This window comes from Protopterus annectens, chromosome 1.part2 (genome assembly GCF_019279795.1).
Source record: "Protopterus annectens isolate FY-2018-M chromosome 1.part2, PAN1.0, whole genome shotgun sequence".
Classification (NCBI taxonomy): domain Eukaryota; kingdom Metazoa; phylum Chordata; order Ceratodontiformes; family Protopteridae; genus Protopterus; species Protopterus annectens.
In genome coordinates this window covers 354,117,366-354,143,731 of record NC_056727.1, presented here as the reverse complement: position 1 = coordinate 354,143,731, position 26,366 = coordinate 354,117,366, and the positions used below count along the sequence as shown (strand labels likewise).

At 42.0% G+C, this 26,366-nt stretch overlaps 1 protein-coding gene across 2 annotated transcripts in view; it reads left to right on the top strand.

Moving 5' to 3' along the window:
- LOC122789123 (GDNF-inducible zinc finger protein 1-like) overlaps nt 1-26,366 on the top strand; it is a 399,580-nt gene that overhangs the window by 279,054 nt on the left and 94,160 nt on the right. For both annotated transcript variants that reach the window (XM_044056351.1, XM_044056342.1), the window contains one exon: nt 6,239-6,396. In XM_044056351.1, the coding sequence (XP_043912286.1) occupies nt 6,239-6,396 (158 nt within the window). The remainder of the gene's footprint in view (nt 1-6,238; nt 6,397-26,366) is intronic.

Below are 26,366 nucleotides of genomic sequence, written 5' to 3'. Positions count from 1 at the left end.
TTGTTGACTAGATACAACCTCTTTGACTGCACATCTATGTACCATGCAAGAGCATGCTACATGGGGTTCTGTGCTAGTGCTTCTGGTTGGCCAGCATCACTATTGTCACTGATGTTAGGAACAATAGCGGGAGGTGCAGTGCCCTCATGGAGCAGTTGCGCAGCAATGATCATGTTGTGCAGAACCCAGCAAACTGTGAACACCTTGCCTGCAGTGCCAGGGTCATACTTAAGGGCACTCCTAGACTTGTGCAGGCAAAGGAAACAGGCTTTCAGCAGGATAAGTACTCACTCAGTGACGGTCTGTGTCTGGGATAGGGTGATGTTAAAGTGCTCCTTTGCAGCTCCCTCCTCTGCAGCTCCCCAAGGAAGTCTGAACTCTTGTCATTAGTTAAGGTTCAAGTAGGCAGCCTGCATCAACTGCAGAAGATAGAAGGGAGGGGAGACGCAACAAGAAAAGATTAGCCTACTGCTAAGCAATACATTTTTCAGACTATATATATAGATAGTAGCACGATTAGAAAAAGTTTGCTCTTACAAACAAGGTGAACGTGGGGGATCCTACCATGTAGGACGAGACATTCGAGTGAGCTCGTGTGTCAGATGTGAGAATCATAGGCACTGCCAAGATGTCGGGCTGACATATTGGTGGTACACCCTCATGCACCACACACTTACCTGCCAGTTGATGTTATGGTAGCCCTTGATGCTCCAATACAGCTTCCCCTATGTTCCAGGTGGGGCTGTAATGGCAACATGAGTGCAGTCTGTTGTCTCCAAATACTTGAAGAAAACATACCATTTCATAGAAGGCACTCATGATTCTTGCTCAGTCCTGAGACAACGCTGTCAGATAAATCTACTGATACACATGTGCCAAGACAATGTCCAAGGATTGCTGAAGTATCCTTGAGGCAGAAGCCTATGAGATACCAAACATGTCCCCAGTGTGTCTCTGGAAAGTCTCTATGTCAGATATAGTAAGGGCTGTACATACCCTCGTATCCATAGGATAGGAAGACCATTCCTTCTGTCCTCATCTGTCATCATATAAAGTCACTAAAGCCTGTACTATAGCTCTATTCACTCAACAGCTATCCAGAATTTCTCAGTCAGCAAAGCTAAAATTACTAATTCTTTGTTTATATCTGCACTTTCTCAGCTAGCGGGTGCTACTGGGTGTCTGTGGCTTTGGCACAACTGACACAAGAAGCTCAAAGCAGGAAGTAATCAACCTAGTGATGACAGCAAGCACTTTTTTTGGTTGCAGAGTAGATAGAAAAAGTGTGACTTCCTCTTTTGTATGGCTTTTATGCACAGTGCCAATGTGCATAAAAAGTGACTGAATTACTCATGAACAGGAAAGCTGCATTATTTATGTAAGATAGTCTTACAGTTGTCAGTTCTCATGTACAAATTACTATTGCCTCACTTACAAAAGTTCTTCCTAAACATACTAAACATGCTGGTCCTAATTGCAGCTACTGTCTGAATTGCATCTGAGCTATCGCAGCATGTGCAAAATCCTGTTATGCCGAAGTGCAGTGACTATGAATATTACATAGGCACATATCTTTTTGTTTCAACCCCTGGATTTCTGTTTCTGTTGATACTTTTTTACATTTTTTTCCTAACCTAATTCTGCCTTAGTGCCCTTACCTTGTTCACCATTATCTAGGCAAGTCCATCTTTTTCCTAATTTTTTATCCCTGTCCTCTTTGGAATCTTATCTCCAGCAATGGAATATCTTCCTTCTGTCTAGGCTTTGTTTATTGTTGAGTTTCCATTCACTGTTGTCTGACTGGTATGTTCAGGAGCAGGGTGTACCTTCTGTCCCTCTAATTTTCATTGGATAATAGAGTCTGGGCTGTTCCTGATATTTACTCTGCCTTCAGGCTATCCATTTCAAACTTTTACGCTTTATTTTTAGGTCAAGGAATGTTATACCTGCAGCAATTGTTGCTTCTTACCTTAGATCTTGCTTTTATATCTGGAAGGCAAAGGTGTCGTGGGTACTCTTCACCCTTCCCTTCTCTTCCTTTTTTTTTTGCATTTTTCTGTCTTGGGATTAAGATGTTCACCCTCAGGCTGGCTGTACTTCTGTTGGGCTGAGAATTACACCACAACTTTTATTTAAGTTATTGTTGGCTTACTAGATTCCTCTTCTGGTATTACATGTTATGTTGCATTCAGGCCCAGACTGTCTCAATTGCTGTCCTGCTAATGTCCTACTTTTATTCTTTGTCTGTTTAGTTTCTGGATTCCTGTTTGTATTGAGAACTCCTACAGTAGATCCCAGGCTGATTCTATCTCTGCCGTGTTGAAGAGCTTATTGATGATGCCTGTTGGATTTTTGGGCAGGTTTACTAAATAAGTCTTCCTTCTTGAGGCCCTTTGGTGGCATTGTTCCTTGCCTTACATTAGCACATGCCCCTTCCCCCAGGCTTAGCAGAATCCCTCTCGCATATGTGTACAGAATGTGAGCCTTTCCCGATTATTTTCCTAATGCTGTCATTGCTCTCTGTGTCTTAGTACAGTGGGAAGTGGGTCTTTATTCTTGGACTCAGGATTTGCTAGTCCTTTGTTGCAGATTTTGGAAAAATTATTGATACTAGTTTGCCTTCCATTTCCTATTGACACATTTGTAGATGCCTTTAGGATTCATTACTGGTCCCAGTGATATTGCAGCAAGTCCAGGGGGATAGAAGACAAGCTGGTGACGCTGGTGTGGATGTAGGGCACTGGGGGCCAGGCCAGTAATATGATGTCTCACGGGGGACCAAAAAATAAAAGATACATTGCAGAAAATATGAGACAAAATTGGGGATGTTCTGCAAAGCCCAGGATAGTTGACAGGTACAACACTGACATGCTTCATAAAAAAAATTACATTAGCCCCGCAAAGCCAGAATACTGATCAAATGACAGCTATCATTTTCCAGACAGACCCTGTACCCACCAGTTATAGATCCTTGGTTAATGCAAATGTTGCATCAACTTGCATCTTCTAATTTGTAACAAGTGTAGTGTCCAGAATTACACCTTAGTTTTCCACTAGGAAACCAGCAATTTTAGGCTGGACAAGCAGACCAAGAATATGAAGCAAAATAAGGGACAGTTGAGACGTATAGCAATTGCTTTATCTGACTGCCATTTTTCTGCTCATGGAGAGAAAAGTTAGAGACTTGATGTATACAATCCCAGTACTGACATCAATACCAACTATTTGATTTCCCATAAAGTAGAAATGGTGCATAATTTCTACCCACTCTCATATCATACAGTTATATTTGTATCTTAACTTTCTCATGTTTATGAACAATTTAAAGTCAGATTCCAACTTAAGTTAATCTGAGTAAAAATGATTTATTGCAAAAGTGTCCTCCCAAAAACGTACTTCATACTTAAGATGATAATTTCAACATACACTACTGTGACACAACACCTTTGCAGTGCACTACCTTCTTTCTTTAAGAGCACTGCATGCTGAAGCTCACTTGCTCTTTTAAAAATCACCAAATCTTCACATTGTAAATCTGTCTACAAATACAGCTGCCTGAATACTAGCTATACCTCGTTGCCACTGCTACTCCTGCATGTAGCATACCATTTTAATGCATACAGCTGCATATATTTGAATATATTTAGACCATCCAAACTGGTACCTATGTTTTATCATTCTGTGCTAGTCCAACCAACCAGACAACGCACTACCCTCTTACACTGAAACTTTGTTTAAATGTCACATTACACACTCATACTCTCAATACGTAGTCTGCTCTAGCTTTAAGGTATCCCACTAACCATCTTCCCCTTGGAACCATCAGTCTTCATTCAAGTTCTGCAAAATGTCAAATTTGAAAAAAAGCTGTTAACCCCCTCTTTTTTCTTTCTACCTTTAGGCATGTTAATAACTTAGCACTATTTAGCTTACTCGGGGTAATGTGCAATTAATCATTGCTCATCTATAAACTGAAAGTTCAAGTTAACACAACAGCTTCATAACAGCTCTTTCTTACTTTTCTTTCCTACCTTTTGATGTGAGCACAGGCATTTATTTTATACCACTGCTCTGTGTGGTTAGTGTAAGATTCTGGATTATTCATTTTTACTGATGTTTTACTAGGTTTCCTCCTTTCCACTGCTGTGAGAAAGTAAGGGTTTTCTACTGTACATTTATAATCACTTCATCTTGTCAGACTTTATAAATTCCACAGGAAAGATTACTTCATTCAGTTAAAGGTAACTGTTGCTTTTAGAATTAAAAAAAAAAAAAGCTGCTTTGGACCTGGGTCACACAAGCACACAAGTGTTATGGCCACATAATGTGTTTGGTCTCTGTTTTATACAAGCCCACAGCTGTTCGCCAGACAGCCACAGCAAAATATTCATGCCCGTCAAAGCTGTCCACTACTGACATCTAGTTGCTTGCTAGGATTAAAAAAATATTTTGTGCTACCACAGCTACTGCTGTTTTGACTGTTGTGACTATATCTCTCATGTTTAATATTGCTGAGTAAGGAGTAGAAAGTAATGTGTTTAAGTGCATATAGGTTCATAGGTTCATAGATTAGTACTAGGCTAACTGCCCTTGTGGTTCATTTTCAGCCTAGCCAATTATCTCATGTGAGAATCAAGCCCTGCAACTTATGTTAGTAAGGTAAACACCTTAACCATTATGCCAACCTCCCACCCCTATGAACATTCATTTGTTTTTCCTGCTGCATCTCAAATTAATAGTATATTACGCAATGTGGGTTAATAAGCTAAGTGAGTCAAACATTAAATATAATCAGACTTTCTAAAACCTGCATGAAAATGGAAGATGAACCTGGTAAAGTACAGTTTAATAAAGAAGAAATCAAGGGAGCTTTAAATATGTGTAAACTTTTCCTTTCAAGTTATGTGCAACATGACAAAATCTACAAAAGTAACCAAGATCCTAACCTTTAATTCTATTAATCAGCACTATTAGAAAACCAGCCAGTCAGTTTAACAGCTGTATTAGTTATTGGGGGGTGTCAGGTTTCTTTTGCTGTCAAATGCCATGGTACAGTTTGCTAATTGCTAGATATACACAGTGAAGGAGGAAGACAGGCATGTCCTCTCCAAAACGAGCCTCCATGCCCCGTTGATATTACTTCCTCCTTTCCCAACACCATATTGTCCCATTACTACATTTTTAGAAATGGATGCCATATTGTCCATGTTCAATAGCAGTAATATGATTGACACTAAAAAAAAAAAATAGTTGCACAGATTCCCCAGTGCGATATAAAGTGATTCAAATCCAGTTCTGATAAATGGGTCAGAGTTTAATTTATACATCTCAACTGTCCCTGATATTCAGGGAATTCCTTAATTCTCGTTTGTGAAAGTTTGCTGTGGCCCTCCTACAGCCAGTAGTACTTTGAGAAAAAGGTTGCAGGTTACAATCAGCAAAAATTACATTTATTACAGTTACTGTTTTATTGACTTCAGAAAATTAACGTAAATTAATGTACTCTTACATTGTCCACTTTCTAAATCAGCTGCACTAATATTTAAAAAATAAAATGTCTCTGATTTGGATTCTTTAGCACTTTGTCCCTGAATATTTTTTCATTTGCTCCTTATTTTTCTGCTGAGAGATTGAAAGCAGTCTATGACTGCTGTCTGATCTGTCTGATTCTGAAAAAAGATTTTTTTGCATACATGCACATGAATATGACATCAGTGACACAAGACAGTATTTAATTTACGTCTTGCACTTGTCAACTGTGCAGCATAGAGATGAAGACCAGACAGAAAAATGTGTGTACTGTGAATCCCATCAATTAAAAAAGGCTTATGCTGGCACAGTATTATGCATGATGTTGCTGTCATGTGTGGAAGTACAGCACATCTGGAATGCACAGTGTATTCCAGGCCCAGATTCAATAACCGACTCCTTTTTTGTGAGGCATGCCTTAGCCAGACTATAATCATCCATATAAAACTGATCTGTGTAAATCTTTCCTTAGTTTCAGTTATGGTAAAAAGGGAGAAGTCTGATTAATTTTCAAGGAAATACTGAAGCAATTTTCATAATATATGTAGTAATAGCAAGGCATTAAAGCAAATTAATAAGTTCCTGTGAGGTATTACTGTTAAGAATTGTTTGCAAATATGGTGTGCATGCTTTTAATGTGAACATGTTGGTCTTTAATATGGCTTTGTGGTTTCACTAACTAACTGTTTTCTCTGTGTATTGTTGACAGATGTGCGTCCATATTTCTGTGAACAGTGTGGAAGAACATTTACTCAGCAGGGTGCTCTTAGACGCCATCAAAGAATACACACTGGAGAAAAGCCGTACAAGTGCAAGGCTTGTGAACGAACCTTCACAGACATGTCAACATTAAGAAGACATGTCTCAGTGAGTACTTTTCCTCTAAAACTTGTTCCACTGCATAAAAAACATTACTAGTAGATTGTTATGGGGCAGTTAAAGTTGTTTGTTATTTTCTAACCATGGCAACTTTGTGCTTGCATGATTCCTTGTCCATTATGTTTGTCACTGAGGCCTATGGAAGGCTGAGGTCTCTTGCTAAAAAATATTTTCCATATAAGTTAATCTTATGTGATTATTGTAAATTGGCCCTAGGCGTGAGTGCGTGCATGTGTGTGCCTTCATTGGAAGGTTGGGCAGCGGGCTGGCAACTCAACACTGTAAAACTCCACTGCCAATCATGAGCGGACAGGTGATCCTCTGTGGCGACCCCTAACCAGCAAAAGCCGAAAGAAGAAGAAGACTGTAGTAGAGGTGTAGGCCTGTCACTGTTTGGCTGTCTGAAACTGTCATCTAGGGGTATTGACTTGTCATGACCTTTCTAATATGTGGCTCCATATTAGAAGAGAGACCAATCCTCCAAGTTCTGACATTTTAGAAATCAAAAATCAATTCCAACAAATAGCAGCAAATTTCAAAACTGACTGTTAACACTTTCACAGCTTTTGTCCCCCAGCATTCCTCACAACATGGGTATGCCACCCTATACCTATCACTCAGGAATACTAACTGCAGGATTTTTGTACCATAGAGAGGAGAAAACACACTGTGATACTGAAGTCTGTGACTTGGTATGTATCTCCCTTGTTTCTGCGCTTTGAAGGATCATGGTTGTGGTCTTCAGAATTTCAGTACGTATCCCTAATATGTTATCACTTAATCCCAGAATTCAGACTGCTATTAACATATTGCCACATTCTAGGTTCTCAAACTTTTTTTCTTGAGAGTTTATACCATTTTAACCTCATTTGCTTTCCATTTAAATAGTTTGTTGTTCACTTTTGTTAGCATATTAATATCATTTTTTGGTATTCCTCAAATAAAGTGAAGAAGTACTTAATGGAATTAAAAAAAGTTGAATATTGCAATATGTAGCCTTGCTAATCATCCTCAAAACCACTGAATGTGGGAACATTTGTTTTATTATATTTGAAGAAGTTTTAAAAATTAGAATATATACAAATTGTGATTAGCGTTTGAGTAGGAGAATATTTATTTCATTATTTCATTTTCCTTTCTAGTCTGTGGAACCAGAGAACACTTTAATATTAGAGTGGTGTGTTACACCTGAAGATACCCACATTTTTTGACTTCTTTCGGGTTCTGTGAAACTATGAAAGAAATGTAATTTTTGGTGTAATGAAGGAACCATGGAGTACTAGTAAGTCTCAGGGCTTGGTGCATTTTTTTGTTCCCAGGAAGTGTTGAAGCTTGAGAAACATGACAAGCTGCACTTAAACAGCCATTGTATTCCAGGTGCTTATTTTAGTTTCCTAAAACATCTGGGTCTGCAGAAGCTTTTTGAGGTCTGAGAGCAACAGATATGAACTCTCTTGTGGAATACATTTGCCTTGTGAGGGTCTTGATATGAGACTAAGCCAGTCTGTCATTTGAGAATGCCATGAAAATATAATGGGTACATCTCTGGGAACAGGAGGCTGATTTTATGAATCAAGATGATTTATTCTGATGTTTCAATACTATTCCTAAACATTGTATTTTATAATTGGGGCATCCATCTTTGTTGCTGGCGACACAGGTTCAGTCAGTGAGCCAGGTGCAAGAAGTTCAGGAAGGAGTACAGCTGAGTACCTACAAAACGCATTTTCCTTTCCTTTGATGTTTTCTACTGCATTTATTTGTACTGTTTTAGTTAGCCAGGGTTGATTAGCTGCTCAAACTTGTGATGGTGCATGCAGGATAGTTGAGCATACCCATCTTGGGAGGGAGGGGCACACTTTCTGACATAATATATAGGCTGAGGATTCATGAGGAAATGTGCTAAAAGAAGACAAGGCTCATGACTAAGACGCACCAAAGAGCACATTGTACACCAGGCCTTGGGTACTTGACGGGAGAACAATAAGATGGGGAATAAAACTGCAAGACACTCCCAGGTAATAGTGTGACGCTACCCCAGATTCCTCAGTCACCTCAGATATGGGTCAGGATTAGACTGCCATGGCTAAGGCAAGTCTGGTAGACCAAGTGGGTAGATCAGAGTGTAAAGTGCATGTGCTTTATCTTTAAGAAGCATGTGAGGCTGTGCATCCACGTATAAATTCCAGACACATGCAATTCCTAGTGCCATTTTGTAGAAGCAGCCAGAGAGTGAGCATGTATGATCACAGTTGTTAGTTTGTATATAAGTAGCTTAAGTTATAGTCAGTAAGCCTCTATAGTGATCTGTTTGTATAAAATAAAACTGCTTGAACAGAACCCATGAAGACTTGTCTGTTTGTGTCCTAACACGAAAGTGACAGAGTGGATAAGAAGAGGGCCTGGAAGCAGTCAGTAGTCAGCTGCAGGGAACCAAAAATAAATGGCAAAGCTTAAAATAATATTGTGAAATAACACAGACTTGTATAACAGTATGTTATTGCAATACAGCATAGAGTATAAGGCAGTATAGACATAAGGTAGAATCTTTCTTCTACTGTTATGTTGATTGTTGTAACACCGCATAACAGAGTATAAAAACACAAGTAGTGCATTGTGAGTAAACTTATGAAAACAACTTGTACCATTGATTTGCAAGTGAATTTGTAGTCATGACTTAAACTGGGAACAATTTTGACCATTATGAATAACTGTCTGTGGCAAGCTGTGGAGCCTGTGAGGTGAACTAGTTATTAGTTGAGTCTGCAGCAACTTTTGAGTTCTAGGAATATTAATCTTTAAACTCTTGAAGAAGTCCGTTTTTGTGGGCTCTTAGTATGAGGCTAAACTAACAACATGCCTGCAGTAGTAGTGAAGCAGTTTTTCTGCAGTGGTGAGTTGGTTAGCTGGTATTCTCTTGTAATCCATTCTAGTTAAGAATACTGAGGACATCCCAGTGATGCTAATTGTTAATGGTATTATCTGCAGATGTGGCTACTGTGACAGGCTATAGCATAGGGTTACCATATGTCCGGGTTTCCCCAGACACGTCCTCTTTTTGGGCTCCTGTCTGGGCATCTGGGCGTTTTTTGAAAATTCTGCGATTTGTCCGGATTTTTCAAAAACCAGACATCCCTATTTCAGCGGGATTGTCCCGGGATCGGCAGTCTGATCCAGAGTCCCACACTGCCAGTTACAGTACCAGCAAATACGCCTCCGCTTTGTTTTTTTTTTTTTGATTGGTCGCTATACCAGCCAATCACAAAATTGCAAAACAGCGCTGTGTTCAATGTGGAACTGCTTGATGTTCCGCATTGAACAGAAGAGAGTCCGCTGTGCAAGTTTTTGATTGGCTTGTATACCGGTATATGGGCCAAACAAAAATTGCCAAACATGGAGCTACTTTCTTTAATGCGGAACAGAACAGAAGAGGGTCCACTGTGCGAGTTTTTGATTGGCTCGTATACCGGCCAATAAAAAAAAAATCCAAAAACAGAGCTCTGTTCAATGCGGAACTGCTTGATGTTCCGCATTGAACAGAAGAGGGTCCGCTGTGCAAGTTTTTGATTGGCTCGTATACCGGCATATGGGCCAATCAAAAATCGCCAAGCACGGAGTTGCTTGTCTTTAATGCTGAACTGCAATGTTCCGCATTAAAGACTAAAGACCTTTTTCTTCACCTAGTGTGATACCAGCACATATTTTTTCATCCTCTTTTTGGTATAACCAAATATGGTAACCCTACTATAGCATATTTATATTTTTATCATTCTAGGGCAGCACAATTAAAACACTGCCTCATATTTTGAGTACTAGACATACTGCGATACCCATGGTTGCTCAATGCCTAGCTCTTGAGATGTGACAGTCGAACTTCTGTTTGATACAGCAAGTTTCTGACTTGCTTTTATAATTGTGAAACTTTATACAAAAATATAAGATGGAGGTGAAGGTATATGCCCCAGACACTTTACCAGAGGGGCTACATTTTCAGGAATTCAGTTTAGTCACTTGATACTGGGGAGGAGGGATCTGTCAAAAACAGCATTAGAAGCACCCATATGTCTTTGTTTTAGATGGATTATGCATAAGACTTCTGTCATTCAGTGAGGATTCAAGATGAACCATTTTAGTAGTGAGGTTTTGGAAGAGGATGCACCCAGAGTGGTGTCATTAGCATATTGATGAATAGGTTCCATGATGAAGGTGTGATGCAGGAGTGATCACTACCAAAAAGTGTAGTCACTAGCATTAACAGCAAAACTTAGAATTCACTCACATTAAGCACTTTTGTAGGGATGCTTTGCCTTCCACAGCTATCCAACACTGCCTACCCATAAACAGATGTGTGTGTGTGTGTGTGTGTGTGTGTGTGTGTGTGTGTGTGTGTGTGTGTGTGTGTGTGTGTGTGTGTGTGTGTGTGTGTGTGTGTGTATGTGTGTGTGTGTGTGTGTGTGTGTGTGTGTGTGTGTGTGCACACGTATATATATCATATAGGTTTATAAGTGTTTACCAGGCTAACAACCACAAGGGCCTTTTTAAGCCTAACCATGCATCTCAAGTCTCTGAGAAGTTCTCATACCCTTGATAAGTGTAAGCAGGGGCTTGAGAGATGAAGAATTTACAAGCAGTGGTCTGGGAGATGAACCATTAGCAGGCTGTCTGTGTCAATTAGAGAGACAGGTGCCAAACCAAGGATGACTTTCCTGTCCCCATCCAGTTGTCTAAGTTGCACGTGAATTGGGTTAGGGAGCAACTCTGCTTAACATGGATGGGGAGTCTGTTCAAGAAAAGGTATACTGTCTGGGATACATACCTGTCTCTCCAGCAGGTCGTATTTATATCACAGGCAAGGTCTAAAACTTTAAAGTAGGTAATTCTGGTGCTGTTTGTTTTGCAGATATGGAGGAGGTCCATCAGGGTGAGGTTTAACAGTGCCTTGTATGCTAGGCATAGATCTCCAACAGCCTGTAGGAGACAATACAGCGATAGGGCCTTCATGTGGTTTGCATAGGATATGTTTCTTGCTCACTGTATTCTTTTAGTGAGGAACCTCTGTGGACGTTCCAGTTGTTGGATGTGCCTGGTTAGGTACATACCAAAGAGGACATTGTATTCAATGATAGGTTTGCTGAATGTCAACTACAGTGGAACAATGACTTTCTTGGACCTAGATGCTATACTTTTGCTTATAAGTTGCATGATATAAAATGACTTTCTCACTACTGTAAACACGTCATGGTCAAAGGATAGAATAGTTTGCATATAAACACACATATATGCATACACACAATTTTATCCACATCAGTGTTGCAGTATTCATAACCTAAGGATCGCCTGCCAAGAATAGCCCAATGTCTGACCCAGTATACCTAAACCTTTAATACATACAGCCGTCGTATGTCACTCATGCTTTCCATGCAAGGCATAGGGCATAAAGGTGATGTATGGATGCACACACTCAGAACTTCTTGCCACCAGTCTAAACCCCTTGTTAAACATCAGTCTGAATATCCTTTTGCTGCACTGATTACCAAACCATGTTTCAGATAAGTGCCTTGTGGGGGTTTCTTCTTTTTCTTTTACTTGATGCTGTTGGGGTCATGTCATCCAGAAAGGGAAAATGTCATTGTGGGAGGCAAATTCCCCCATGAAGGTCATCATGACCAGTGTGTTTTCTGATGTTCTTCATGTTTCACTGTTGCAGTCATTACAGTTGGGTTATCCTGCTGGCAGGCTGCCTTCAGTCGGCCTGAATTCCAAAGTCTTGGTCCAGCGTCGGTTGCTGTCGCCTCTTCCCTGACGTCAGAGCATCAGGGGTATAAAAGATGCATCCGACGCCATTTTTTTCAGTCTTTCTTTCCGCGCGGTGCCCAAAGCAGAAGCAGTTCGCAAGTGCCGGGTCGGCCGACTCCTGAGATTTTCGTGTTCAAATTTCAGATCCTAAGTCTTCATTAAAAGCTAAGTACCCCATTGGGGAAGCTTTTTTCTTGCTCCAGATCGATGTCAGAAAAAGTTAATTGTATTTCTTGTGGGAAGCAAATACCTCATAAGGACTTTCATTCTTACTGTATTCCTTGCCTAGGCCCTGACCACGACGTTTCTAGTTGTCGGTTTTGTGCTAGATTTAACCAACGCACTATTAAGCATCAATACGGTTTTGCATTTCACTATTTTGGCAGAAGATTTAATTTATATGATGCCGTTGGATAGCCATCCGACTACCGGAATTCATAAGAAACGCAGAGAAAAAGAAAAGGACAGGCAACCGAGGTCCAAAACCGATGAGGCTTCCTCTAAGCCAGTCGCTGGTTCTCAGTGAGGCGCATTCGCAGCCCCTGACTCCCGCTACCGACTCCCACATGGAATCGAATTGGCCGCTGGATATTCAAGGTATTGGACCCTCTGAGACTATCCCCTCAGATGGGTCCAGAGCCGCTGAGCAGGCATCGGCTTCTGAGGGTGTTTTCAGACCAACTTAGTTATACATTAAAACGACTTCAGCTTCAAAGGCAAAGACTAAAGCACCTTTAAAGACAAAAAAACAAGTACAACAGCCTCATGAACAGGCCTCCATGCCCAAAAAACAGATGCTCAAAATGGCCGAAGAATTGATTACTTTGATCAGGGGTTCCTATCTCCCACCTGATAAAAGGCCTAGGCAAGAGACAGACTATGAATCTTCAGATCAGGTTTCCATTTCTTCTGATTCCTCTTCTGATCAGGAATACTCGCTTCCTCCCTATGAGGATTCTGATGCTGAAGAATCTATCCCTTCAGCCTCTCCTCCTGAGGACTACTCTTTTGGGGAAACCTTACATACCATGAGGGAACATTTCCACTGGGAGAGCCAAGATTTTTCAGAATCTAAGAAAAGGCTCAGAGACTTCCTTTTACTACCACAACACAGGCCCCCCTAGCTATTCCACCCTGTGTTGGACATTGTGGTTGATGTCTTTTCAGAGTCTAGTCTGACCCCTGACTCCTTACCTCCAGCTCCTGTTAAGCCGGACAGATACTACAGGGTTCCTGACTCTCATAAATTCCTTTTCAAAAACCCTACTGCTGACCCAGAAACTATCTCTCAGGGTCCCAAAGGGATCACCGCTCACACTGCAAAAAACCCTACCCCCTCTGACGGGGATTCTAGGGCAATGGACAGATGGGGTAAAAAGATTTACACTTCTGCTACCTTGGCTATAAGGGCTTTATGCTCAAATATTAGCAATATGTTATGTCACTGCTTAAACAGAAAATGTTGATAAATTCTGAATGTGCAGAAAACAAGAAAATGCAGGATTTATTGCATGCAGCTGAACAAGTTAGAAAGCATGCTTTGCAATGTGGTTTTGATTCTCTGGAGGCCTCCTGCAGGGCCACTGTTATGGGTTCTGTCATTAGAAGACATGCCTGGTTAAAGGAACAAAATTTGCCCGATCATGTCAAAGCACAATTATTAGATGCTCCATTACAACATGACATCTTGTGTGGTGTTAAGGCAAAAGAAGTGTTAAAGAAAATGGAGGACAAAGCAAAATCTATGCAAACGGTCAAGGATTTCTTACAGGTACAGCTTCCAAGATTTAGCAGACACTGGCCAACAAAGAATTGGTCCTTTCCAGTGTCAGACAGGCCACAAAGGAGCAGATCCAGACGCCCTAGAGGCAGATCCCAGACCCAAGGTTCATACAGGTCTAAACAATGTGGTGCTTCTACCTCCAAAAGTGGAGAAGACAAATCACAGCCATACAGGAAACCGTCTCAATGACTTCCCCCTGCCTGCACCAAGCACTTATCTTCTGGCAGCACCTTTAGGGGGAAAACTAGCACTTTTTTTCTCAAAATTGGCACATCGTAACCCAGGACAAATGGGTCCTAGACATAGTGTCACAAGGCTACAGGTTTCACTTCCATAACCTGCCAAGGGCAAACAGTTGGCCAGACCTGCCAAAAAATCAATGGGAAGAGGCACAAAAACAAATCTCATCTTTCATGGAAATGGGGGCCATTCAACGAGTACCAGAGCAAGAGCAGGGACAAGGATTTTATTTAAGACTGTTCTTGGTACCAAGAAAGGACAAGGCCTGGAGGCCAATACTGGACCTATCTTTACTAAACACATACCTGGATATACCAAAATTCAAAATATTGACTCTACAGCAGCTTCTGCCCATGCTGAGCAAGAAGGCTTGGCTTGTGACTTTAGACCTAAGAGGCATACCTGCATGTCCCATTCAGACAAGCATGCAGAAGATACCTCAGATTCAAAGCAGGCTCAATGCATTACCAATTCTCTGCACTGCCCTTTGACTTATCTACTGCGCCCAGGGTCTTTACAAAGTGCTTGGCACCAGTAATTGCATTCTGCAGACAAAGAGGAATACAAATATATCCTTACTTGGATGACTGCCTCATTCAAGCAGAGAACAAGGGCATTCTACTACAGCATCTGGCGTTTGTAAAAAGATTTTTAACAAGCCTAGGGTACACAGTCAATGAAAAGAAATCAAAACTAGTACCCTCTCAAGAGATAATATTCCTGGGTGAAAGCTTAAATACAACTGCCCAGATGGCTTATCTCACGCCAGACAAACAAAGGCAACTGACTACTTATTTCAAAAAGTTGGCAACAAAGGCCCAGTTATCTGCAAAAAAAATTCTGCAGACTTTGGGCTTCATGGCATCCTGCATTCTACTAATTCCATATGCAAGACTGCATATGAGGAAACTTCAATGGTACCTAAAAAGTGTCTGGACTCAACATTGCCACAGCCTGGAAACAAGGATTACTCTCATTCCCTGCCTGCAACAGGAGTTTCGATGGTGGGCGAAGGCTTGTCACCAGAACAAAGGACAGCCATTCACTTTACCCCCAGCCAGGCAGACATTAACAATGGATGCATCAGATTATGCCTGGGGAGCCCACATGGCAGGAAGATGTACTCAAGGCACATGGTCCGCAAACCAAATGCATCGCGGTCTAGAATGCCCTAACAGCCTTCAAGGACCTATTTCATCCGGGACAACTACTAATACAGACAGACAACACCACGGTCATGTGGTATATAAACAAGCAGAGAGGCACTCATTCTTACCCCCTTTGCAGACTAGCCATGACTTTGTGGGACACAGCATTGACTTACCAAGTACATCTATAGGCACAATTCCTGCCAGGAAAGACAAATACTCTGGCAGACGAACTAAGCAGAAACCTCATGGATCCCCACGAATGGAAATTGGATCCACACGTCTTCAGCATGATAACAAGGAAATGGGGATGCCCAGATATAGATCTATTTGCCTCTCCTCACAACTACCAACTAAAAAGATTCTGCACAAGGATTTATCACAGACAAGCATGGGAAGTGGACGCCCTGTCTTTCAGCTGGAAAAACTTAGCAGTATATGCCTTCCCTCCACTGCCTCTCCTCCCAAACATACTCCTAAAGGTCAGACAATCCAATCCTAAGGAACTTGTCTCAATGCCCGGCTTGGACCTTACCTCAAATACCTCATCTACTGTCTCAACAAAACAATCAGATCCTACACTGCCAACTCAAGACCTTAAATCTGGCAGCATGGCGGATAATGTAGTCATACAAAACACACCTCTCACTAAAGCGGTGATGGATGTCATTTTGGAGGCTAGAAGGCCTAGCACTAGAAAATCTTATGCTGCAAAATGGAAAAATTCTGTGCTTGAAACCAGACACAAAGAATTGACACAGCTGTACCAAATATCCCTCAGATTTTGCAATATTTAACTGAGATGCAAGACAAAGGCATATCTTTTTCATCGGTTAAAATTCATGCCTCCGCCATTTTGGCTCATTACAATACAGAGCCACCAATCTTTTCACATCCTTTAAGGCAGTACCTCAGAGGAGCCAAAACCTTAAGGCCTCCAAGGAGATCACCAATACCTGCATGGGACCTCAACTATGTCTTGGAAAAACTCACCCTGCCTTCTTTTGAGCCAGCCGCTACAGCTGATATAAAGTTTTTATCTTGGAAAACAGCTCTGCTCCTAGCAATAACTTCTGCAAGACGAGTTTCAGAGCTACAGGCACTAATGGCTGTGGAACCTTTTATCATTTTTTATCCAGACAGGGTTTCTCTGAGGACAAACCTGATATTTATGCCTAAGGTAGTGTCCAGTGTAGCCCTTAACCAAGCTATTCATCTACCAACCTTTTATCCAAATCCACAGAACAAGGGGGAGAGAATTCTTCATTCTTTGGACATACACAGACAGCTTCGATTCTACTTGGACAGAACCAAAGTTTTCAGAAAGACAGAGCAATTACTAGTGGCATATGCTGCAGGATCACAAGGAAAGGCTATTTCAAAGCAGACTATTTCAAAGTGGATAGGCCACTGCATTTGTTTCTGCTATTCACAACATGACAAGCCAGTGCCTAAGGGCATTAGGCCTCATTGAATCAGAGCAGCAGCCACTTCAGCAGCCTTCCTCAGGGAAGTACCAACCAAAGACATTTTAGAGGCTGCTATCTGGAGTTCAGTGCACACCTTTACAAAGCACTATCATTTACCACTCTACTCTAAGTCCAGGGCAGGCTTTGCCACTGCAATTCTGCAGGGCCTCATAGCCGCTCCTAATGCTGTTTAGCCCCAGCCTCCCAACCTTAGCTTTGGGATTCAACCCAATTGTAATGACTGCAACAGTGAAACACTAAGCACATAGTACAGTTGTGTACACTTACCATAAATTTGGATGTTCGAGTGTATTCACTGTTGCAGTCCAGGTTACCCACCTGCCATCCCCCTTACTTTTACTGGAACTTATCTGTACTTCTCTAATCTATACAACCTATGTGGTGTATTTGCTTGTAGATGAAGACAAAAATATACTTTGGTGCATGTATGTTTTATTAACATATTTTTAGCCTACACTTTTGGGTGCACCTGACATCAAGGGCAAGAAAAACTGAAGAAAATGGTGTTGTATGCATCTTTTATACCCCTGACGCTCTGACGTCCGGGAAGAGGTGACAGCAACTGACGCCGGACCAAGACTTTGGAATTCAGGCCGACTGAGGGCAGCCTTCCAGCAGGATAACCCAATTGTAATGACTGCAACAGTGAATACACCCGAACATCTACAATTATGGTAAGTGTACACAACTGTACTTTTGGGTGCTTCCTACAATCATATGCAGTGTTCTGTCTGCTAGGCTTTTGTCTCTAAGACCCTATATAGTTGTCTCTCCTGTTTATTTACCTTGAAAACCAGCATCTTAAGCTGTTGGCTGAAGGTGCTATGACAGAGTCTTCCCATCCTGAGGATCAGTTTTCAGGCAAAAAAAAAGGCCAAAAAATTGAGGTCTAGTACGGCTGCTGTCCAGCCTCCCCGGATGTCTCTCTCTCACTCGAGGTTAGTGAAAGCCCAGAGGATCATCCTGTAGGTGCCTTGGATTACTGTGCCGCCAACTTGTCAGAGGCCAGCATGGTCCTGACTTCTCACATGTCCTTGGAAACTTTAAAGACATCTGCTGCTGATGTTGAGGGTGAACCATGGCTGATTATGTCAGTGGGACTGAAGGGGATTCTGCAGATCTTAGTTAGGGAGGAGACCTCTACTACACTTATTGAATGTTGCCAGGGGTCTGACCCTCCAAGGGTGTTTACGTGTGGGAGGCCCACAGAAAAAGAAACAGAAAAACAAGCATATTTCCCCTGTAGTTAAGGATCCCCAACCCCCAACCTGAATAGCAGGATTCTACTCCGGGGTTATTTAATGCTTTAATGGCTTTAAAACCTCCTCAAGGGTTGTCTGTGCCTGACCCTTTCTGGTCTTCCACTCCTCTTAAAGGCCTAGGGAACTAGACTCTTCAGATGATCTGGATTCTGGGGAAGAATCCTTTGCTTATTCTTCTCAAATCCCTTCCCCATTGCACTATGGTTCAGAAGAAGAGGATTATTTATCTATTAGTCCAAATTCCCCTTTGCAGGAACTCTGCTTTGGGGATACTGCTGCTTGCATGATGGAGTTTTTTTTAAGTGGGATCATTCTCAAGTCTTTGACATTCAGAAAAGGTATTATGTGCTCCTCCAGATGAATCCTCCTAAGCCATCAGCTCTTCCCCCTGCTTTGGCTGCCCTCCTGGATATATTTTCTGCAGCTTCTCAGCCCCCTGCACCCAAGAAACCTGATAGATTTTACAAAGTGCCTGAGGAATGCAAGTTTCTTTATAAATACCCTTCTGATCATTCTGTAGTGTCCATCTCTTCTGACAAGCCCTCCAAGCTGTTGCCCTCTACCAGATTGCTTGCTTCAGATAAGGATAGTAGGGCCATGGAGAGGCTGGGCAAAAAGGTTTATACTGCTGCCACTTTATCCTTTCAGGCCATCAGCTACCAGACTCATGACCAGGTATGTTTTGGCCCTCCTTTCTCTGGTTTCCAAAGTGGCTTCTAACCTTCATGTCTCTAAGGGAAAGGCTACTGCCCTTTCCCCGTTGGGCTGTGCATCTCATGTTGCTTGGCACTCTATCAAATGCAGTTATGACGCAGTTGATGCCTCCTCCAGTGCTGTTGCCTTTGGTTCTGTTATGAAGTGCTACATTTGGCTTCATCTTCAGCTTTGCCTGATGACATTAAGGCCAAACTTTTGGATGCTCCTTTGGATAATAGAAGTCTTTTTGGTGCTGCTGCTGCTGAACTTTTCAATTCTCTCCAGTATAAGGGTAATGCCTCACAGGAGTTGAACCATGTTTTGTTTCTCCTTCTCCTCCAAATCTGCTTTTATTCTCAGGCAGTCTTGCACTCCATTTAAGGGAAAGAAAGGTTTCTAGATGTGTGCCTGTAATCAAACCCCTACTTCCCTGAAACCCACTTTTCAGGATAAGCTGGGTTCTTTTTCACAGTTTGCTTCCCCTTTCCCTTGGCTAGGTTCCCTTATTATTCTGTCTTTCTCTCTCTCTCTCAATTTAGTTAAAGATCACAACAGATTCTCAGGTTCTGTCCATTATCTGCCAGGGATATTCTATGGTCTAGAAATCCCTTCCTCCCTTTTTGGGCATTCCTCAACCTCCTCTGACACAACTTTCTCTTTTCCTAGAGGTGCTTAATTCTGTTTTGGTCCAGGGCACCAATCAAGCTGTGGCCCCTGCCCAGGTAGGGAGGGGCTTCTATTCAGAATGTGTTTTTTGTTCCCAGAAAGGAGGGCACTTGGAGAGCAATTCTGACTTTTTCCAGCTCAACACATTTCTCAAGATTTCTTCCTTTTGGGCGTTATCTCTTCAGACCCCCCACCCCCACCCCTCTTCTACCCCAAGCCTGTCTGGTCTGTCTGGATCTCAAGGATGCTGCCCCAAAGGTATTCACCAAATGCCTCGCTCCTGTCATTTCCTTTTGCAGTATGAGAGGATTTCAGATCTTTCCCCATCTGGACAATTTGCTCACTCAAACTTCTCCCAATACTGTGATTCAGGATTTTTAGTTTACTGTTTATCTTTTAGAGTCTGGGTTCGCCATAAGTTTCCAGAAATCAACTCTGACACCTTCTCAGGATCATATTTTTCTTGGTTGCAGGCTTTAGACCATCCCCATGCTGGTATCTCTGTCTTTATCAAGGCTGTGTCTCTTACTGCCTTTTTCCAGTCTCTTCTTCCTCTGGCTTCAGTCACAGCAAGGATCTTTCTCAGGGTCCTCAGGATCATGTCTTCCACCATTCCCATGCTCCCTCTGGCCAGGCTGTACCTGAGAAAGCTGCAGTGGTACCTCAAGTCAGTGTGGATCCAACATTGCCAACCCCTAGACTTCCCAGTCCCCTTCTTTCCCTGTCTCAAGCTTGAGCTTCAGTGGTGGACTCAACTTTCTCTGATCCCAGGGCTTCCTTTCCAGGCTCCATTCCTGACTCAAGAGCTCTTTACAGATGCCTTAGACAGCGGATGCGGGCCTCCTTTGGCTCTTTGTCAGAAGTTAGACCACATCAGTATAAATGAGGTGAGGGCTCTGCTTCTACCTGTTCAAGCTTTTCCTTCCCTGTTTCATCCTGGACCCCTCAACATTTTGACAGGCAACACCACAGTAATGTGATATGTCAACAAGAAAGGGGGTACAAGGTCTTGTCTTCTTTGCAGACTAGCTCTTCAGGACCGGGATCTAGCTGTCCTGTATCACGTGACTCTTCAGGCTGTTTACATTCCCTTGGAGCACAGTCTAGAGGCAGACTCCTTGAGCAGGTTCAGTACACAAGCTCACGAATGGATGCTTCACCGAGATGTGTTCCTGGACATTGTCCATCAGTGGGGTACTCTTCAGATAGATCTTTTTACCCCCTCTCTGAACAGACAACTTCCTTTTTTCTGTTCCAGAGTCCCACGTTCTCCAGCTTGGAATGGGGATACCCTGTCTTTTCCTTGGAAGGGGATGTTTCTGTATGCCTTCTCTCCCCTTTCCCTGTTACCATGAGTCTTGCACAAGATCAGGTAGGACTCTTCCAAAATCTTGCTAGTGACTCCCTTTTAACCTAGACAGCATTCGTTCCCTATTCTCTCTGACTTGTTCAGGGGCAGCTGCCACAAGGTATTTCACCAGATGGATCTTTTCACACAAGACAAGTGGTCTATTATTCATTCTTCATGTGATGCTGTGGGTGATAGGGTTTTGATCCCTTTCAGGCACCTCTTTTCTGAGAATATGCTTCAAGTCCTGCAGGAGGCCAGGAAGCCCATTACCAGGAAATCATTATTTGTCCAAATGGAAAAACATTCTGTCTGGTGCCTCTGTTGCCATCAGGATCCCCTATCTGTAGAGGCTCCTTTGGTTCTCTTATTTGTGTGATCTGCTCCAGGCTGGGTTAGCATATTCTTCAGTTAAAGTTCACCTGTCAGCACTTTCTGTTTTTCTGCCCTTGACACTGCCCCTGACGTCTGGATTTGAGATCAAGCAGTTTCTTAAAGGTGCCCTTCATATCAGAGCTCTTATGAATCCTTTTCCTCAGTTTTATACTTGAAAATTGACTAAGGCTTCTTTTGAGCCTGATGCTTTAGCCTCCTTGCAACATTGTACTTGGAAAACTGTTCTTTTGGTTCTCACTTTGGCCAAGAGAGTGTATAAACTTCAGGATGTCATGGCTGCTCCCCTTTCTTAGTTTTCCAACGAGAGACAAGGTGTCTCTTTGTACTAACCCCTCCTTTTATGCCCAATGCGGTCAGTGAATTGTCCCTTAATCAGTCTACTCATCTTCCTTCATTTTTCCAATTGCCACAGTCTGCCATTGAGAATGTTCTTCACAGCTTGGATTTGCATAGACAGATCAGATAGTATTTTGATAAAATTGAAGTTATTCACAAATCTTAGCAGGTTTTTCCTTTCTTTTCATACCCGGTCTTTGGGTTTGGCTGTTTCTAAGCAAGGAGTCTCTTCCTGGATTTCTAAGGCCATTCTTTTTGTTATTCTTTTTCATGGTAAATGCTTTTCCTCATCAGTAAACACTCATTCTACCAAGGCTGTTGCCTCCTGTGATGTTTTTTTCAAAGGGCTGAATAGTAAGTCCCTCCTTGAACTGCTACTTGGTCCTCTGTTCATACTTTCACTAAACAGTACAAGTTGGATGTTAGTTCCAGGGCTAGAGCTGTCTTCGTCAGGACTATCCTGCATGAGTTTTTGGAGAGCTCTTCCATGACATCCTCTTTCCAGACTTTCTCTTGTGCTTTTGTACACTCCCTTAGGTTATGAATACTGCAACAGTGATATAGAAGGGCGTAGTACAGTTGTGTAAAATCTTACCATAGCAATAGATGTCCTTCTCTTCCCTGTTGGAGTATTCAGTCCCTCCTTCCTGCCCACTGTGCTCTAGCCTGTTCTTTCTTGCCCTCTTGGCCGGGGAGCTCTTCTTCCTTTTCTCCTTCTGGATGCATATGTCCTTTCTTGTTCCTAGGAACTTTCTGTTCTTCTTGGAACTTTCTGTTCTGATTGTGTGTGTCCATACATCACCATTATGCCCTACGCCTTGCTCAGCGAGCATACGTGTGATGCACGATGTCTGTAAGTACTAAAGGCTTTGTTATACTGGCCGAATGTTGGGCTATGCTTGGCAGGCGATCCCTTCGGTTATGAATACTGCAACAGTGAAAAGAAGGACATCACTGTTATGATGAGATTTTACATAACTGTACTATATCTGTATATATCTATAAATATATAGATAGATATATATAAATATAGATAGATATATCCGTTCAGACACATATCTGTGTATGTTCATATACATGTTATACTAAAATTCTGAGATCACAGTACCTTAGAGTAAGATGTCTAAGGTACTGCATTCCTCAGTCTTATCACATTTCTGTATGGTACCCTAGGTAATATTGACCCTCTTACAACTAATTCATATGTTTTTAAAGGCTTAAAACAAGACATATCCAAGAACCAGATTATTGAGCTTCATTTTTGGAGAGGGTGGAAGAGTCTGAATGGGTAGTACCATGCTTCACCTTCTGTGCTCTTTTGGCGAGAGAACTTCACCTGATGTGTAAGATCATAGGGAGTACAAGGCATCTGAGTCTTGTAACCATTTGCACCTTGAGAGTACCTATTCTTAGACCATATGTCCTTTTTTGAGGAGGGCTAGGGCCAGTCAATCCAGGGGTGAACTTCTGGACACCCATCCAGTCATCCTAAAAGAAGGTAATGTATTACACTGCTTAATTTGCAGTGGAGTCTCTTTCAGAGGTGGGAAAGGTAATGTGTAATGATCTTTTATCTGCTGGTGAACATTTCTATCCCCCTGGTTCTGGTATTTGGACTATTTGATTTGTGAAGATTCAAGAGATCCAAGACGAGTGGGTCCCTAATGGCATGGAAGGTAAGGCATAGACCTCTCTTCAATAGTTTGTGAAATGCTAAATAAATGACGAATGTTTCATTTTTTTCTGGTAGTTTATGGCTTCTAAGCCAGTAATCATCTTAGCTGGGGACCTCTGGAGTCTTTCTAGTTTTTTGGTGTGTCTAGTGAAGTATATCCCAAAGGGGGGGGGGGGTGTTGTATTCAATACAAGGCCTAGTTATTGCTGAGTATAATGGGAAAATGACCTCTTTAAATCTAGGTAGTATTTATTCTTTTGGCAATTAGATTAAATCTGGATGATATTCTCTTGATAATTAGATTCACAAAGTAGAAGAACTTTCTGACAACTGTCGTTACATGATGATCATAGGGGAGGGGAATATCAACCCAAATTCCAAGGTCTGTAATAACATTCTCATTTTGAAGTGGGGTATTTGTGTATGCTGGGAGGAGGTATAGTCCCCCTAGCTTACTAGGTCTTTACATTTCTGTGGGCAAAGGTTTCCGGGAAAAGTTGGGAAAAGGTTGGCCCCGGGGTTTCCCCATAATATCAACCCGTGAAAAAAGGAAACATTTTTTTGGTTTTACTAACCTTATTTAAACCAAAATATTGAGAATTTATAAAGAGGTTTAAATGTTAATTGGGGAAGTCAAATGTAACAACTTGGATCAAGTGACTAATAAGAAAACTACTGCATTCCTCAGTCTTATCAATTCTGTAGAGTAAGGTTATGGACTTGTCTCAAGGTTTCAAGGCCATTAAGGCTTAAAACTACCTCCTTTGTTTACCGCTACCCTTCAAAATTTCTGTTGATTCATCTTCATCCAAAGAGGGGGATGCCTCTAATGCTACCATTCTTGCTCTTTCAAATCCACTCTGGAAGACTTCATCTTTCCTGATTCCCATTGTTAGAGGTTTCTGTTGTGAGACTATTTTAAAATGATGAAACATTTTGAGTCAGAGTCTAGACAAATTTCAGAGGTCCAGAAAGGTACTACAGTCTCTGAAGTGGGTGCATGCCTCTTCACATCCCTCCAGATGTTCTTCATCTCACATTGCTGCAGTCCTTACACTTGGGTATCGCTGTCTCTCGGCCCGAATATCAAAGTATAGGCTCGTCGGTCAATTGGATAGCTGACATCAGGACGTCAGGGTACAAATGGGCCAAGGCATACTCAGTCTTTTGCCGCATGGTCCGATGCAGAAGCAGCGACAAGTGCCGTAGCTTCTGAAATTTTTCGATTTGAGTTTCAGACCGAGTCAAAGTTGGCTAAGACCTTGGGGAATATTTTAGTTTTTCTTGCCTCAGTGGTTTACCGGATGTCAGAAAAAGTGAATAACTGTATTTTGTGGGAAACAGATACCGCATAGAGATTATCATACTTTGTGTATTCCTTGTTTAGGGCCTGAGCACGACGTTGTTGGGTGTCGCTTTTGTGCTAGATTCAATAAGCACTATTAAGAGAAGGTTAGATTGTGCCAGGTTAGTCTTGGGAAGCGGTGAATTATAATATCCGCCAATGCTCCAGGCCCGCTTCTTCGATTTAAGGAAAAAGCTAAGCCGGTAGGAAGAGTCCAAACGGACACCGGTTCTTTAGAGGTGTCGGTGGAGCCGGTGGTTCCACCGGAGGTTCTCTGGAGTCCCAGGGGAGATCTTGTTATTGCAGGATGTGGCCTCTCAGGAGGCAGGTCAGGCTGAAGGGGCTTCTCAGGTTACTGTACTCCTCCCTTCCTAGGGTGGTTAGGCCTCTGTAGTTTCCAAGGCTTCTCCCAGAGGCAGGCCAGGTTTAGCTTCAGTTGGTGTCACTCCTAGTTCTTCAGGATCTGTGCCCAAGAAGCATATGCTTAAAATGGCAGAAGATTTGATTACCCTTGATTAGAGGTTCTTGCCCCTCCTGATAAGAGGCCTAGGGTGGAACCTGAGTTGGGAGTTTTGAGCAGGCTTCAGATGTTTCAGAGTCTTCAGTGAAGACTTGCAGGAGTACCTCCTTATTCTGATTCTGACTGGATGATTCTACTCCTTCTGCTTCTCCTCCTGAGGATTTTTCTTTTCAGAGACTCTCATTCCATGAGGGAGCATTTTAAGTGGGAAGGTCAGGACTTCTCTGATTCCAGGAAAAGGCTTAGGAATTTTTGTTTTACCCCAGCATAGGCCTTTGGCTATACCTCCTGTTCTGGATGTTGTGGAAGATGTGTTTGCAGAGGCTCTTAATCCTGATTCTTTGCCTCCTGCTCCTGTTAAACCGGATAGGTATTATAGGGTGCCTGAAGCTCATAAGTATCTTTTAAGAGTCCTAGGGCAGACCCAGAAACTGTTAGTCAGGGGCCTAAGGGTGTTAAGGCTTCTGTTGTTAAAAATCCGGTTCCTCCAGATAAAGAGGCCAGGGCTTTGGATAGATGGGGAAAGAAAGTCTATACTTCTTCCACCTTAGTATGAGGGCTTTGAATTGCCAGTTTCACATGTTGAAATACCAAAACTATCTACTTTCTCAATTGAAGTCTAAGGTAGATGCTCTGCGAAGGTATTGAGTGTAAAGAGTTACAAGATTTGGTACATGTTCTGAACAGGTGGGTAAGCATTCTTTGCAATGTGGTTTTGATGCTGTACAGGCCTCGCTAGGGTGGCTGCCAATTTAAAAACAACCTTTAATCTGGTTAGGGAAAATGACCTCTTTAAATCTAGGTAGTATTTATTCTTTTGGCAGTTAGATTAAATCTGGATGATATTCTCTTGATAATTAGATTCACAAAGTAGAAGAACTTTCTGACAACTGTCGTTACATGATGATCGTAGGGGAGGGGAATATCAACCCAAATTCCAAGGTCTGTAATAACATTCTCATTTTGAAGTGGGGTATGTGTGTATGCTGGGAGGAGGTATAGTCTACCAAATGTGACAACATTTCACTTTTTGACATTCTTTAAGCCCATTTTTAGTACACCAAATATTTACAGGTGTAAGTTCTTGCTGAAGGGCTTGGGTGTCAGAGGAGGACTTGGTAATATCTCTCAGTTTACAGTTGTCTGCAGATTTGGTTAGCCAAAGGTCTTGGTTCATGATCTGGAGATAAGAAAAGTAAATGCCAAACAAAAGAGGTGCCAGCAGTTAGCCATGTTTGACACCACTGGTCATCTTCA